This window comes from Teleopsis dalmanni, chromosome 2 (assembly GCF_002237135.1).
Source record: "Teleopsis dalmanni isolate 2A chromosome 2, ASM223713v2, whole genome shotgun sequence".
Classification (NCBI taxonomy): domain Eukaryota; kingdom Metazoa; phylum Arthropoda; class Insecta; order Diptera; family Diopsidae; genus Teleopsis; species Teleopsis dalmanni.
The window spans coordinates 95,096,544-95,115,171 of NC_051847.1; the positions used below are offsets into that span (position 1 = coordinate 95,096,544).

An 18,628-nucleotide genomic window follows, 5' to 3' on the forward strand; every position below is an offset into this window, starting at 1 on the left:
TGCTCTGCGACGAAAAATATTTGTTTTCTCCTATTTATGTTGAATTCTAAATGTTTAAGTTAAATTATTTCAAGAGCTTTTATTTACTTATTTACACTAACTCAGTAATTTATATGCGATGCTACAGTACGATAAGAATAAAATGAAGTTCTATGTTATTCATTCATCTTCTTATGTTCTTAAGATATGCACTTTAGTACTTTAACATTTAAATAAAATTCATAATTCTGTTTGCGATGTGAATATGCGGATTAAATATTTTCTTAATGAAATATAACAAAAATATTTAATTTTAACAAACAATTTATTTGAAATATTTTATCATTTACATTAAAAAAACGATAATAATATTTTATTTGCAATTAATTAGACAACGCTTTCAGTTGGCGAGATGTAGTTTAATAAGTCATGGTTCAAACAAGTTATCCTCATAGACACATTTTTAATTATTTTTTTATATATTTGTTAAATTACTTTTAAATAGTGTAAATTTTTATATTACTCGTAACTTATATTACTTAGTTGGTCAAATTAGATGTCAGTTGTCCTTTACCGTATCCAGTGACCTCTTCCAATCAGCCCGATCAGTGGCTTGCTATCACCTGTTGATAGTACTACATCCTTCATATCGTTAGTCCAGATCCTTCCACCGAAGATACAGAAGTCTGAAACCAATTTTTTGCATTTACACGACAATTCCATGCCAGCGATTCTGCTAAATTTTTATGCGCTTAACTATGACAATGTCGTGGTATAGCTCATACATTCATCATTCCATCTAATTCGATACTCGTTGCTATAAGTCATGCGAAGAAATCATCATCTGGTATGCTGCTAACGACTTCTCATCACTGTTGCTTATTATATAAGTTCGGCGTATCATTTCCAACATCAGATTATCTAATTTCACTACAATCACACTACGAAGAGTCACTCTGTTTAAAACCTCATTTGGTATTAATCGGCTTTGAGATCTAATCTATAGATTTGTAAAGCTTAATCGGTTGATTGACGATTGGCTTCAATCTTTCACAAAGTATGTTTGACAGAACCTTGCTATATATACGATGTTTAAAAAACTGATCAAACGATAATTAACACAGATTGCAGGATCAACATTTTTGTGGATTGGGAAAAGCACAATTTTTATAGGGAATAAATTTTATGTCAATCAAAATTGAATGTCGTTATTTATTTTTAAATGTATTTTAATAATTTACAGATCCCTTAAGCTGTATAAATAAATAATCCAAATTTTAGTTTGTATATTACCATTACCAATATTATTATGAAATTATTAAGTAATTTTTGAAATTTTACAAATTGAATGTATACAATATATGGATTCAATCTGGGTTCATATATCGAAAATTTTAAAACTGATTTAAAAAGAACTTAAGAGTAAATTATCTAAGTTCGGCTTCATCATAATAATTTCTAAGCAGTTCAGTATATAATATAAAAAATTGAATTTTTTAAATTTATTGTTTATTAATGACTTTTTTACTGACAAATTCGAAATATGCAAATTCAATTAGAGAATTATAAAATAAAACTTACAAATTAAAAAGCACTTTAATCAACTCGTAAAACATTCAGCAAGGTTTTTAATGCATTATACATATTATATATTAATTTTAATACCAAATGGTGTGTTTTTAAATTCTAGAATCTTATATAATTGAAAATATGAATAAATCTGACAACGCAATCCGCTTAATCTTGGGTAATAAATTTTTGAAGAATGTAATTTATTTTTAATGGTTGGAATTGCACCTTCTGGTTACCGTAACGCGCTGTTAGTCATATTTCGACGTGGGCACGTTTGACAAAGATTTCATGAACCCCGAAATTCTTTCCTCAAAAGTCATAAAAATTTATAATTGCATGCAATCTGAGTTTATTTCCAGTTGCTTAAAAACGCTATGTATGGAACATGGTTAATATTGGAGTCGTTTTCATAAAGGAAATTTCAAATATGGCACTTGCAAGTAATGAAAATTTTATTGCTTGACAACCTTTTGAACGGTTCGGGTGCTCTACAAAAAAATTTCTGAAATTCTGGTTTTCTTTATGTTTTAATGTATCCCAAAAATTGTTAAAGCTTTCAAAAATATTGTTGGTGTTGATGTTGTCCAATTTCTTCCTAGACATCCTATTTAAAAAGAGATATCTGAAAAAAAAACTAATTGGCTTTACGAACGTCTCAAATATAAATCTTACAAGATTAATCTTGAACATATCACGCAAATTAGCTTTAAAAAAATTTTTAAATTTATTCCACTGGAACTTAGAAACAAAATGACACATTTCGGCTTAGGAAGCTCTGTCGCCGCTAAAACTAACTAATAAATTTAAATTTAAATTTCGAATTTTCAATAATTCATTTCTTTTTGCGGCTAAAACCCAGCACGGTTGAAATCTACTTTTTACAATTTGCATGTGACAACATACTTATAACATATTATACATATAACATATTTATGTATAACATATATAAAATTTGAGGCAGCCTTAGTATACACTACAAAAATTGATCTGATTTGACTTTTATAATAGGCAATTTCAAGTAAACAGTGGGAGAAACACAAAGAGTTGCATAGAGTATTTTTTATATACGCTAGATATAAAATCTCAAGCATATCTATGTTTACAGTTCAAGATAAGGTTTGCTAGTCAGACTAGTTTTAAAAACTCTGAAGTTTAGCTAACATAGGAATTTTGAAAATAATTATTGAACGTATAGCGCTTTAACATAAACTTTTATTACATTTGCTGGGCTGGAAACTATACCATTAATAATTATCAAGCAAGTTTGTATAAAATATTCAATGTTAGGACCAGCGAAATTGTTTAGCAGCTTAATATCGAAAGATAAACGTATGTCACTCCTTGAGACTCCTTGTCTCTCCTTCTCACTCCTTGTCAGTCTCAAAAAAAAGCCATTGAGACTTGACTTAAAGGGCATTGCAGCAATTGTTTTTTTTAAATAGTGCAAAATTTTATTGTTTTCGAATACTATTTAAAAAACTAGGGTTATAATCACAAATATTATGTACATAATATCGGGGGTGTAGTTTAGAAAACAAAATTTTATTAATTTGATATTTGTACAGGGTCGAATACATCATCAACAGAAAATTATTCAGGCAATATTTAATAAAAAATTTTATCGTTTCTATGACAGTAAGTTTGTTTTCAAAAATCTACAGAATACTTGTAGTCACGTAAATTTATTTAGATTAAAAAATTGATCGCTTTAGAATTAGAATTATAACAACTTATTTTTAAATATTGTTTTTTCGTGGTATTCACAGGGCATTATCTCAGTTTTAAAGATTAAAAACATAATATAAAAATATTCCTTTTTAGATAATCAAGCTATATCAAGCACGTAGAGAGGAGTTTAGTGATAACACAATATATAAATTTAAAAAATCTCTCACCTTTCTAATATATGTATATGAATAAAAAGATATTGTCAAAGAAATTCACTTATCATCAAACGCGGTTTCGCAAACAGCTCCATGAACATCTTAAATTATTTTCAAAATTATGATTTGAATCGAACTTGAGTAGAGTTCGTTTCACTACTGGCTAATAAACAACTAGGTTTTAATAAAAAAACTAGGTTCCAAACTAGGTTTTATTACCTAATAAATGATTAACTTTAATAGTACTTTTACTAAGTATGCCTTAACGGTTTTATTTGTTCAATACATATTTAATGTGTACATTTATATGGCGTTATACTGTGTATTATTATTATATTTGCGACTAGGTTTTGTATATTAATCCATATATAGGAGTTTTTCCTTGTGCAAAAATGATGCCCATATAAATCGCCACTGGTCTTTAGGTCGCAGCACTTGGCTGAAAATATGAATCTCAATGTTGAGTGAAAGATAAATGTCAACTGAGATACTACAGGTTTTCACCAGAGCAGCAACGGAACTCCTTTACAATCTCAACCCATTATCCAGAACCATGCTGGAGCCGTAAGCACCTACGTCTCGTATTCTAGATTTCACCCCTGATGGAATGCGGAGTCCATTTTATTATGAATATTGAAATTACAGTAGAAATCACTTAAAATGATTCCAGACATATTGACTAACCACACATAACGACCATCCGAATATAACGACCAACCGAATGTAACGACCAACCGGATATAGCGACCGTTTTTTAAAGTCAAATTTATTTGTATGTACGCACATACAATTTGCAACATTGATGTAACGATATAAACCATTGAAACCCAATTTTAATAAATTTATGGCTTTGGTTACTAGTTATAACAACCGAAAAAAAAATTTATTACTCTTCTCTTTGGAGTATTGAGAAAAAATTATTATCTAAAATAAATCCTCGTCGACTGCAAGGACGTAGAGTAAATGCATTTAAAAGGTAAGCATAAAACAAAAGGTACCATTAGAGAAATATGTAAATAATAATGTGTAAAATATAAGTACATACATATTTTTGCAAACATATAAATGTTGTAATATATTCATATGCAAATAAAATTTTTATAAATCATTTTGCATTGTACATTTTAAGCATATATACCTAAGTGCTACTAAAATTTTTAATCCCTTAATCTATATTGCTGCTTATGATGACTTTTGGTTGGAATGAAACTTTTTCATTTTTGCTACGGCCTTTTATTAAATATGTTTTTTGTGTAAAAAGCTTAAAACCTTCTACTGTACAATAAACTTATAAGATAAAAATTATTTTAAATTTTTTAAAAAATAAAAAATCAAAGTTTTGTACTCAAAATAATAAAACTGTTATTTCGTTATAAAAATGGTTACTAATGCAAATTCATTAGTTATATTTACTAAAATCTTGGAATTACTTTAAATTCTTACTTCATCCATTTTTATACTTGAAATTTTATAGGAAAATCGCTGGCTTTACAATAAAATAAATTTCAAACCACGACCTGGGGGAAAAAATATAAAAGAAAGTCCCTTCGCTGCTACCCAAAGCGCGATTATGGTTGATTAAAATGAATTGAGCCTATAAAAAATGTTAGCAGTGCTACGAAAATAATCCTTGAATGCAGAGCAACGGCTTAAAGGACTTTTAAATTTCAGATCTGATAAAAACTTTACATACAACAAAAAATATTGTGCGAAATAATTTCTTTGTTAAGATTTCTTTAAGGTTCTGTAATTGTATTTTATGAAGTGGGATGGTAAATTAACCACAAACGCACTGAAAATGATCTTAGTTATGAAAAACATATTCAGTGCTTGCAGACATCATTATTCATTGCTCTATTTGAAAACCACTTACCAGAAGTGGAACAGATGTGTTAATAAAACTTTTACGAACACACATGGTGTTACAAGGCCATGGTTAAGGCCGCATAATCTAATGTAGTAAGGCTAATATGAAGAGGCGTAAAGTTTTGTATCTTATCGAGTACGTTGAAGAACGATGATGCTGAGGACAAAAAAGGATTCACATTAAATCGAAAAACTTTAATGATACTGTAAATAAATGTGAAGAACACTTGAGAAAAGTGGCAAAAATTTTATCGTTTCATTCCACATAATAACATTAGCCATTTGACTAACTTTGCAGCTAATTTATGTACATTTGTTTTTATATTTCATATCTGTTATTCGTTTTATTTGTATTAAATTTTATATTTTTATACTAATTTCATATTATTTATATTATTAAATAATACATATATATATTTCAATAAAAATATAATAAATTAATTAAATTGTAAATATTAAACTTGCGTGTACTTATTTTCATTGTAAATTAATTTAAAATATATAAACATTTATTTTAAGGCACAAAGTAAACAATAGTCAATAACAATAATGCATTTAATGCTTCAAGCAATTTAAACACTTCAACTAAGTAAATATTTTTGATTAATTAGTGTAAAATAAGCACCCACAAGATTTTATATTTAAACCCTTTAAATACTAAAATACTCTTTGATGCCATAGTAAAAAAATTCTAATGCAGGAAGAGTATAAACCTGACACATACCTAAATACAAAATTAAACCAATAACAACAAACCAATAACAACCAATAAATATTGCCAAAAAATTTCATATTTATTAAATCCTCCTCTATAGTATCTTATTTCACATTTTATACATTTTTTTCTATCGCAAATCCCAAATGAATAAACTAAATATTTCGCCTATAAAAACTATTTTAAATAGACTTGATGTATACATCTAGATAAGAGAATAATTAAAAGATATTTTGTCGACAATAGAAAACCATTTTTTATTTTTTTTGTAGTAACAAAATGTTAATTATTCATATGCTTGGCGCCGTTTTCGAATCTATAAAAAAATTATCGCACATATTATATGCACAATTAACGATATTTATATTTACATAAAATACTAAAAAAATTTGCATGATAGCAATCAATAAAACGCTCAAATTAATGAAAAAACATAAGTTCAAGCAGCACTACTATTTATCGATATACAAAATTAGGTATTGACCATGACCGACTGCAAAATGTACCTTAAATTTTGGAAATATTTGAACGTTAATATATAAAACAGCGATATAGTTGTATTCTATTAATTAATTACTCCATATTTGTGACAGTGGTCAAAACTAATTGAAGAAAAATCTGTATATTATACTACCTTCTGCTCAAAAAGTACTCGGATTTTGTAAATAAAACACACAAATTTAAATTTTGTTCCAAATTTATTTTCAAAATATGCTCCTTCTGAAGCGATACACATATGCCAATGCTTAACCCAATCTTCTATACACTTTTCGTAGGCTCGTGAAGGTATGGGTTTTAGTTCCTTCAGCGAATTCCCGATTCAATCGACTCAAAACGTTTATCACGAAGGGGCAATTTGAGTTTCGGGAACAGGAAAAAGTCGCACGGATTCAGATCTCGCGAATATGGTGCCTGAGCGATGACAGGGGTGCCGTGTTTGATCAAAAAATCGCGTACAAGAAGAATTTTCCATAGTAAAAATCGCTAAACACACTTGAGATAGTCTCACATTAACAGCTGCCGTAAAAAAACTAATTAATAGATGGCGCTCAAATTTGTATCATATGTCAAGAAAGGATGTACCAACATAACAAGAAAAGATCTATTCTTTTCTTTTTTCAAAAGTCCAAAAATTCAGTTTCAAAATTCAGTTTTAAGGTTAGAACGAAATTAAGGAAAATGGCCGAATTTCATAAAAACAAAGGCTGAAATTAAGGTACATTTCAAATGCAACTATGCGTAAGATAAATTTTAAGCAAAAGATAAAGTTGAGATAACGAAAGAGTGACATTTGACTTTAATAAATTTGAATATAGAGAAAAAACTAACTGTTATTAATTTAAAATGGAATGAAAAATAATAATTCACATACCTGAAATCCACTAAAGCTAATAAAACAATTAAATGCCATCTTTAATAGGTATAATAATAAACTTTCAAAGTTTCTCAGATAAAAATGGTGTTTGGAGCATATAATTTTTAACAGTCAATGTCTAAACAAAAAACATATGATTTCTTTGATTTGGGGCAGTATAAACACAGGCTGTCTGAACATAGATTATACAAATAATGAAATTTTTTTAATATCAATGTACCAACGCTCAACGCTCTTTGTTTAACGTAAATAAATGGTATATAAATTATCCTAAAAACGAGTAGTAAATACATTATTTACTTTACTGAAATACACAAACACTTAAATAAGAAAGAGAAGATGTTTAAAATGTTACAATAGAAGTGAGAAGCAGATTTAAACATCTTATGACACTAATCAAGAATTAATTAAGAACATCATGTGGCTCCTTACTGCACTTTGCAAACTGATTAAATATTCATCTATTAATCTAGACCTGCCTGGCATCAACTATTGTTGATTATGTAAACTGGCACCTGAAACACCTAAACATTTATATAAGGCCTTAAAACTACTTTTTCACTTAAAACATGAATTTAAACTGAAAATATAATTAATTAATATTAGAAAGGCAGAGATGTAAATACTAACTTGATTATTTGTTTGTAACAATAAGTGGCATTATACCACACCAATAATGGTATATTAGATTTGCCAAAACTTAAGTACTGCATTGAATAAAACGTCTTAGACCCTATAAAACACGAGTACATGTTCTTTTGATCAGTTCGATAAATATAATTCATTTAGTTACATCTATTTAGTACATCTATATGTTTTAATTAATATTACTCCCTCAGTTATAAGCTATTTGAAGTAAATTTTGCACACATACTTTCCGGGAGTGGAGTCTGTTCGGTTTGGAAGATTTCAGGCCATTATAGCTGCCATATAAACTAAACAATCGGATATGAGTTTCCTTCGTTTTTGACAAAAATAATAAAATGAAATTAGTTTCAGAAATTATTTAACATACATATATATTATGATTTTTGGGAGCATATACAAAGTTCCTATTGATTCCTATTGATTTAGATTGCAATGTATATACTTTAAATTAAAAACCTATGCATAATTTATAAATTGCAACTTCATTTGTTGAATTCACCGAGATCAGATAACTATATCCCATAGTAACAGTATAAGCTAAACAAAAGCATATGGGTTTTCTGTTTTTTAATAAATAAATATATCACTATAATCAGTTAATCTAAATAATTTTGAACACACAAATTGGTAACGCTCTTTAATAAGTAATAACAAATGGTATATGTTATATTTCAACTAATTTATTGTGTTTTCATCATTTGAAAAAATAATGATTTACAACCTGCATTTAATGGGATATAAATTTCACTTATAAAGTCTAAGTTAATATATATGAAATTTACTGAAGCTTTTTTAAATATATTGATGACATGAATAGAAAAGTTAGATAGTATAAAAATTGGTATGTTACAAAATATAAAAAATACACCATGTCAGTATACTGATAAGACGATTGTTTATAGCTAAATAATTTATTTTATATCTACTTTGAGTCCACAGCTGCATGGAAGTTTCATATGCTACTTTTGTTCAGCTACTGCTAATTGCGTTGCTAGTCGTTTTATATTGTAATTACTAAGTAAAGTAAACTGCATAAATATCTATTCTGATTATAATATAGCAACAGTTCGTATTTAATTATCTATCAGTGTATTAATAATAGATAACTGGTGTTAATAATTGAAAACTGTTTGATGTTTACCAGTTAGAGTGTTGAATAAAGATAGTATAATATTGGCAACTCAAACACAATAATATATTATAAATAAATTATTTTGTAAAATTTTTTTTTGTAAAATCGAGGACTAAATGTGAGCTTAGAAAAAAATGATTCTGTATGTTTTTAAAGGCTTTAACAAAGACAGCATAACACTTAATGTCTAAGTTCCTTACATTCTATGGTTTTCAATACAGACTCTTAATATATTTAAAAAATAATGTACTCAGAAATGAAATTTAATTAAATACTGTCTTTTATTATTACTATTGTTGCTGTTAATTACTACTATTAATTAATAGTAGCATAATTAATAAAATCTTTCTAATAAAAATATTTTATTCTAATGCAAGCAGAAATTAAAGTTAAGTTTTAATCTATTAACATATAAGTTTTAGGCTTCGTTTCGGTTTAGTGATTGGGTTTCAAGGAGGAAAAAGGAAGCGGCAAGTCTAGAACTTATTTGCAAAATATGAGCGAAAAAGATTAATAGATTTTTTACTTTATAATTTAAAAAATCTACTAATGTCCTTTAATCCTTTAATATTGTATTTAAAAGGTGTCAGTTAACACTATGATATTTAATAAAAACTTAGTAGCTAATCTAAGTTCAGATCTATTTACAGTTGATACTCCAAACTTAACAGCATTTTTTTTATTGACCCGAATAAACTGCAAACATTGTCTGTGACATTTACCATCAGTCCACGACTGCGTAATAATTTATTCTTTATTTTTGAGTACTAATCGAATCTAACAATTGGAAAATTGTTAGATTCAGAAAAGCAATATTCTTTGCAAATTTCTGAGAGGCTTTACCTCTGTTGAGTTACTCATTCTCAAGAATTTAGATAAGTGTTTTTTATTTGATCACCTAATTCTATATTCTATTTATAAATAATTTTCCACTATAACAAATGGATTTCCTGCAGAAAAAGCAATCTTCTTTGCAAACGTTTAATCTGCTTTGTTACTATTAAATAAGTTGCTCCCAGGAATTAAAACAAGCGTTCCTTTATTTAATTACCATGTTAAGATATGTAGATCTGGAAGATACCAACCAATTTGGATTTACATATCAAATATAAAAAAGATTTTACTACACCTTACGGTCAAAAAACATCATAATACTGACATTTATATTGCGTTGTGGATTCTTTAAATCAGGGCTGTCCAGACCAGATAATATCGCGATGAAATACAAACCACTGAATATGTGAGAAAAATAAGAATACAGTGATAATATTAAATTTATTACAAAAACTTTAAAATTATAAATTCTATTAATTCTTCCTTAATTTATCTCTTACAATTCTATCAATATCAACATTATTAATAGTAGTTGATGACACACGAAAAATTGTTCAAAGATATATATACTGAAGTCTATGTTAATTAAATAAATTAACTTGAAGTATAATAAACTATTTAAAATATTTTAATCCATTTATTTGGGATATCATAAAAATAAAATAATGTGATGTTACCAAATATTAAGCGCGGGTCGCATGAGGCGCGTGGGCCGTGCTTTAGACAACCCCGTTCTGAATGGATCTCTATCATTCAGATTTCATTGACTGTGGTTTCTGTCTGAAAAACTGAGCGAAAAATTTCAAAAATCATTTCAATATTGAATTGAAATAAGTTGAAGTGTTTGGACATCAGAATCCCTTTCGTCATTATTAAAGCTTAATTTATCGATGTGTTAAATACTTGTATTGAAGCTATAATTGCATCAGTGCCTACGTTAACTTCTTTTGGAAATTATCATGTCGTAAAGGATAAGTTCGTTCACATATAATATTTCAGATGTAAATGGCATGATTTAAAATAAAATCAAGCAGAAAATAAGTTCCTATTGGGGGTTAGTTATTAATAATTACATTTTGTGTTTTCTTAATATATCGAATATCATTACAAAGGTAAAATAAAATTGCCACTTATACATCAATTTTAAAAACTCATAACCTTTAATTGTTTTTTAAAACCACATACATAATCATCATAGCGAAATTTCATTGATTGATCTATGTACCCATACTTCTTAGATTTAGCCCCCAATGAATATTTTCTCTTTTAATTCATCAATAAATGAATCTGTAGATTTAGCGATGATAGCACAGACATTCCATTAAAATTTATGATTATAAATAAAATTGAAAACAATGCGTTTTCGAAGTTAAAGGATATAAATGTTAAATAATATTACATACAAATATTTTAAAAGTATATCATATATAAAAAATTGAAATTGCGGAAAAATTATTTTTCACCAAAAGAAAAAACAATATATGATCCACCCTTGTAATTATTAGTATTTAAAAGGAAAAGTAAAGAAATTCCTTTCTAGATTATAACATTACTAATCAATGCATTGGTCATTGAATTTTTGGTAATCAATCATAGTATCACTTACTTTGATGCCCTTCAAATTTGTAGCAACTCTGTGTAGTGTTCACTTCAGATTTCTATTCACAGCAAAATATTCTTATTTATTTAGATATCACAAAACTTCGGTAATACATTCAGATTTTTGTGTCAAATGTAATCATCAGACAACAATTGAAGTCACTTCACTTCAACGCTTTCCTTTTGTTCAGTTTGATGGTTCACAGCATTTTCTGTTTGCGACAGTATCAAAATGTTCTACTACATTTATTGTAGAAATTTTTTTTTTGGGGTAAATATTTCAATTTTTTACGTTGTTATTTTAATCAAACTGAGTTCCAAGAAGATTTATTTCTCAATTTACCAACGAAAGTACTTTTTCATCGCTACATACAATTTTAAGATTTCTTTTATACTTCTTGACAAGTATCTTTAAATTAAGTTACTTTAACGATATGTCGTAGTTGTTTTAAGGTATGAACGAGTATGTTTATATTTTGCAGGATGTATGCTCTTATTTCAATTAGGAGTATAAATTTGCTCTTAATATTCCACGACGAATCTTATTTCACGCCTTAAAAAAACATGTTTTCCCTTTTCACACTGACCGATTTAATGTTGATTAACTGCTGAAACTTCTGAATTTGTTGCTATTGTACATGTGTTTGTTGTTTTAAACTATTTTATAACTTTTTAGCCTAAATGGGCAACAGAAAAGCATCTTACGCTTTTAGGGTTGAATTAGTTGTATTGTAAGAAACCAGTTGACCTATCCTACCTTTTGAAAAAAAATGTATTTTATTATTCCTATCAAGACAATAATAGGAGGAAACGTACGAATCAATTTTAGTTTTCGACCAAAGGTACTAGAAATCTTATATCAGCAGATACGAACATTGGGCAATTGAATTGTATTTCTTTCTTTACAAGGTATTTAGTGATCTAGTTGAACCTTTGTCTCTCATTATTCGCCTGTTTCTGTTAAATATCGAATTAAAACTGCTCTGATATCAAATATGAAACGTAAATATAAGACAATTAAGTCTCGATCAGTGAATTATTATTTTGTTGCTTCAGTTTCTGCTGTTTTGTATACAGTTTGCAGTGGATAATGGTTGGTCTCACTACAAATATCTATTTTGAAAAGTGGAGTCTACTTTCGAAAGCACTTTATGTATAATAGAAACTTATTGAGGACTTGTTTCTTCTTTTTTGTATATTCAGTGTTATGACAATTAAAAACCAATAGATAGATTCAAAAAAGTCTCTAAAAATAGATGCATAATACAATTATTTCCTAACGCACAATCGCATTTGCCACTTTATACGCATTCGTTAATTTCAAATAGTGTTAACACTGCGCTAACATATAACTATATATAATCTTTATATTCGATCATAGAGTGTACCTATGATCGACTAGGACAGCAGTTACTAAGTAAGTTTATGAGGTAGAGTAAGTAGTTCATATACTTGATTTATAAGCTTCAGATTTGAGGAGGGTTATTATTTATAAAGTTGACTATTGAACAAGTACAACAAGCGAAGTAATTTTAATTATGAATTGAATTTACACTTATGTCTTATTCATATTATATAAAAACAAGTAATATAAAAATTTTAATTTATTACAATTTTTTAATTGCAAAGTTACACTAGAATCTGCGAATACCTGTGACGTACAGTTATGAGGCATATCAATCTATACAAATATCAATTGATATCAAAGTATAAACCAAAAACTAAAATTACTAGTTAGCCTCTCATGGTTCATTAGGAACAACAATATACATAAGTCTAGTAAGACTATACTCGAGAATGTTAGAAGTTACTTCACAAAAGACTGAACAATCACCTAAACCCACTTACACTAACTGCACTCTACAGAACTGATGAAAATAGAAGCCCTACGTTATTATGTACTAACGTATATATGTACATATAAAAGTAAAGTAGGTCTCTTTATAAGCTCATATATTAAAGAGACCTACGTTTTCCACTAACCATATATAAGTAAAATAAAGCTCTTATATTAAATTATAATGGTCTAATAATAATATTATAATTCTAATAGCTTAAGCTCAATGGAAATTGAAAGCTCTTGTTAAAAATTATTATTCTTAAATAGGCTAATCTCTATAACATGGGTTCAAAATAAACTATAACAAAACATATGTTATTACAATTCATTTAATTCTAGTGCAATGTCAGCGGTACCTATAGTATGATAACTTAACCCGTGTGCATCACATTTAAACATAGATTAGTGATGATTTTTACCGGTATATGAGAGTGTGGACAACCCCAAAATTATATTTAACCTCTTGTTAATTTTACTTTAATTATGTATTTAAGTTGCATAAAACAAAACTTATTAAATTTGTTTCAAAAATTATATTAGCATAAATTATGGAGGTCCGCACGTTCCGGATTGCCCAACAGAAGGACAATTTTATAACACACAGGAAGCTATTGAGAGTCCCTAACAAATATTTTATTAATTACTTTTTTACTTTGTTTAATTTTCCATCTGTATTACGTGCTACTTTTAATTACTTTTTTCGATTTATTTACGTAGATGTTAAAAAGGCTTCCGCCCACAATAAACCAAATGACGCACCCATTATCAGTGTCAAACAGGAGTACATTTTTTATATAGAATTTTCCATATTTTCCTTTTTATGTTTACTGTTGTGATAAAGGATTTAATATATGCGACGTGCTGTGCTGGCTCGTAATGAAGCGATTAAATACTGATTTCAACGTTACGATTTGTGCCAAAAAATTCAAGATGAACAGCTTAATGTGAAAATTTGTTTTTCCACTTCGGGCAGAACAGCGCCAAATTGGAGTGCGGTTTGACCTTGCAAAGTTGATTTATTACTTAAATTATCGAATTCATTACTCTTAACTTGAACTTGGTACCAAGGAATAGCTATTAAAGTCGCGTAATATCAAATGTTAAGATTATATCAAAAGATTATTTCAATGACACTAATACAAATTGCAAAAATAATTTTCGACTTTGAAATATTATACGAATTATTATATTTAATGTGTAATTGAGTTGTCGAGACATTTGAAACTCCAATACTCTGCACGCTATCGTAACTAAATGAAGGGAATATTAGGTATGTGGCAAAATTCATGACGCTTTGAAGAAGTCATCAGAGATGAAATCGCAATATTTATGGTAAATATGTAATTGATTAGTTTTATGGTAAGAATTAACCAATATAAATTCAAGTAGATTGATTGGTTCAGTGACTTATTCCGAGAGCTTAAATAGAACTTTCGCATCACTTTTATACCATATCCTAATTGCTAACTACTAAATTGCTTCTTTGTAGATATTTCGTTAAATATAATCCTTTCAGTTTAAAAGGATGTGTGCAGGTCGTTTTTGAAGAGCGGTGTGACAAGAGAGTCTTTTTTCTGCTTCCAAAGAGCAGTACGTGCTCAAAGAAAAGGAAAGATAAATTCCTTTTTATACTTACTACCATCAGTAGGGAGAGACTTCGGTCCACTATTGGAACTTATTTAATTTGAACAGCTTTTTTTGTCACACTCACTGAAGTAAGGATGAAGACCAACACAGTCTTGATAATAATTTAAATTCATTCTCAGGCAGGTAGTCTAAACTAAACCAAACTATTAATTATTTTTTTTATAAAAATGCAAACTCGAACTTCTTTAGAATTTTCTACTTCCTAGAGTGAAGTACAGTAAGACCCAACTTAACGCTGTTTCGCATTACGCTCTATGTTGATGGAACGTATCCAACGCGTTAAGCGGGGTCTTACTATATTGCAAAGGGACTTAGTCCGAATCCAAACAGATCAAGTCGACATATGTATGAAATTAGTATGAAATTACATGTACATGTATATATGAAATACGTAAACTATATCTGTGGGAATGTGACTGCATCACATAAATTTATAAAGCTATACTAAGTATCTACATTAATTTTAGATTAAATACACTGTTAAAAATAATTTAGTAAGTAAAAAGAAGTTAAAAGCAGAATATTGATGTTTTTTTTTTCGTTTTTTATATTTTTATTAACAAAATTAATTTTATTATTATTGTTTAATTAATATCAAATCCTTCAATTGTTTAAAATGTTTAAAAGTGGCAGTATGTTTCACATGTAGTTATCGTCAGTATGGTTCCCCACTTCATTTTGGATTGAAGACAAAATACAGGTTTGACTAAGTCAAATGTAAATAAAAATATGGGATGTCAGAAACTAAACTGAATTGAACTCTGAAACTGAAATCTGATACAGATTTCAACGTAAAAGTTTTTTACTTTTTACTCTTATAATATCACAGATTTAAAGTCACTTATATATTGAAACGAAAAATTCAATTTACTAGTAGTAGCTTTCAATTTAATGAACTACTATTATTTTCATTAAAGGTTTTGTTTGATTTTTGCTTCCTAACTGTATTAGATTTCATTTCAAGAAAATTTGTTATCACAATATCGACCTATTTACTTCTTAAGGTCATTTATTAGATAACGTTGGTTTATATATTATACTTCATTCTGTATGTTGAATACTTTAATCTCAAAATAGATGGTATGACATATTTGCCTTATTAACAGAAGTAATACAATAGTTTCATATTATATTTCATATAATAATGAATATAGGTACTTATTAATATAATGATATTTTTTGTCTTACAATGTCTTACAACATTTTACAAAATAGATAAATGACAAAATAGAAAAGGTAAGATATTAAAAAATATTAGAAAAATGTATTTTTATTGACATAAGGTTAAATTTTGTTTGTTGCTGGAATGGAATCTGTATGTGATTTTTGTGTTAATCTCCATTCTCTGTTTATTAACTTTTGAGGTCCTAAAAGTGCGGAGACAGATTTTTGCACTATCCATTTAATAAAGTTTAATGAAATGTTATTAAATGAACTGTAATGTAGAGTTATTTTTCATATTTTAAAATGGGTTTATATGTTTATTTATAAAAACAATCAAATCAACAATAAATTTCTAATTAAACTAATTAATTAAAATTCATTCATTAATTTCATTTCGCTAATTAATAATTAAATATAATTCGAAAATTTAAGTACTTAATATAATATTAACAAACTAAGTGTTTTATTTATACCTCTACGTGGTAGGCACCTTGACGTGGTGTAGGGGCTTAGCTACAGGCAAGCTTGCTGACTTTGGGTCTCCTGCTCATTGTCTATGCAATGGTCAGAAGACCTTTTTGTCGGTCTGGCTTGTGGGTACAACAAAGAACTACCAGTAGTTGTGTTGTCCTGTAGTTTATGTGTATGTATGTGTGTCTTTGTCTCTATGTATGCATGTATGTTCTTTGTGTTTTTTAGAATGAATGGAAGTGTGTAGGTCCACTAGGTGTCTGGGGACCAGGGTTTATGACGAACCAAGACCGTCCATACGTGGTGCAGAGCCACATATTATGGCGGATCTAGAGAGGAAAACTCGATAAAACCCGCAATCCTGGGTGTATGAACGACCGTGCCCAAGGATGAATGGCACTGCGTAAGTGTGTCTTAGAACGGTGGACTCCGGATACCTGGCGACCTCCGGTTTCAATTCAGCCTTTCTGAAGTAAAGGGGGCGATGCTTCGGACGACCTTCCTTTCCCCTACACTCGTGGGAACATTTATGGACTCTTTAAAAAATTTGAACAAACAAAAAACTAACAAGGAACTAGGTACCAGTTCCGAAGACGAGCTCCTGGCATCAAGCCAAGAAAACGAGCGAGTCGAAACCGCCATACTACCCAAAGTAGGCAGTAGCAGCCGCACTGCGCCTACTTCGCACATAACAGTAAAATCGGCAGACAAGCGCGCCAGCCATAGTGCGCCTGCCGAGAAATCAAAAAAGTCTGAGGCAAAGATCAGACGTCAAAGGTACCAGAAGGCCATGTTCATTCTTGGCAAGATTGCTAAAAATGAAGCTGAAGGTAAAGAACAGACGTTTGACCGTACAGACAAAGTACGATATCAGAAGGTGGTCGATGAGTATAACGAATACCAGGCCACTCTATCAACACCCGCAAAGGCAATGAAGAGGGATCGGTCTCAGGACGAGACGGCCCATACTTCAAAAAGCAAGGTAGCGAGAACGAGCTCTACTAGTAAACCGTCAACGAGTGCGAAAAGGGCATATAACGAAGTAGCAAGGGATGAGCTACAGGTGGCGCTCATTGATGATATTACCGGAAATGGAAAAAAGGTGCTGGAGAAATGGGGCGAGATTGAGCCCAAGCTGGCTGAAATGGTGATGGAACACCTTCTAACAAATCTAGACGCCCCTACACCAGGCTTTGATTCATCAGAAGTGGTTCGTGGTTGCAGGGTCTTCAAATGTGATGACCAGCTATCTAAAGTATTTCTTGGCAACTGCATTGCTAAGGTAAGTGATGCATGGGAAGGTTTAAGGCTAAAGCTTATCCCAGCCAACGATATCCCTAGAAGACCAAGGGCCCGCATTTGGCTGCCAATTATGAAGATGGAGCATGAGAAAGTTCTCCAGCTGCTACAACGGCAGAACCAAAATGTGCCAATGAATGACTGGGTAGTCATCAAGGACGAGGGCACACAAAAAAACAATATGACGCTTCTTCTGGCGATAAACGAGGAATCCGTGAAGCCATTGGAAGAAATGGACTGTAAGCTGAGGTTTGGCGTACGGTACACCAAAATAAAAATATTCCGCCCAACAGGCAATGATGATGATGGCAAGGAGTTAGAGGATGCTAACAAATTGCTTGACGGTATGAAGCTTCAGGAAGAAGCTTCAGAAACCTCGTAAGCCTGCACGAATGCTGAAAGTAGCACAAATTAACCTTCAGCATTCGAAAATCGCCTCGGACAATCTCGCCATCTTTCTCATAGAGGAGGATGTCGATGTCAGCATTGTGCAAGAGCCATGGGTCAGAGGTAAGGACATCATGGGGCTAATGCTGAAAAATTATAACAATTTATATATTAGGAACAATGGTAAGCCAAGATCATGTATCCTAGTTAAAAAATG

The 18,628-nt window shown here is 29.6% G+C and overlaps 1 protein-coding gene across 1 annotated transcript; it reads left to right on the forward strand.

The window, feature by feature from the left end:
* Nucleotides 1-17,254: 17,254 nt before the first annotated feature.
* LOC119675106 lies at nt 17,255-18,406 on the forward strand. The gene has a single exon (XM_038086293.1). The coding sequence runs from the start codon at nt 17,255-17,257 to the stop codon at nt 18,404-18,406; it is 1,152 nt and encodes a 383-aa protein (XP_037942221.1).
* The last annotated feature ends 222 nt before the right edge of the window (nt 18,407-18,628 follow it).

What these genes read in the sequence shown, in the direction of transcription:
- LOC119675106 (XM_038086293.1), top strand. Translation starts at nt 17,255, where the DNA reads ATGGACTCTTTAAAAAATTTGAACAAACAAAAAACTAACAAGGAACTA.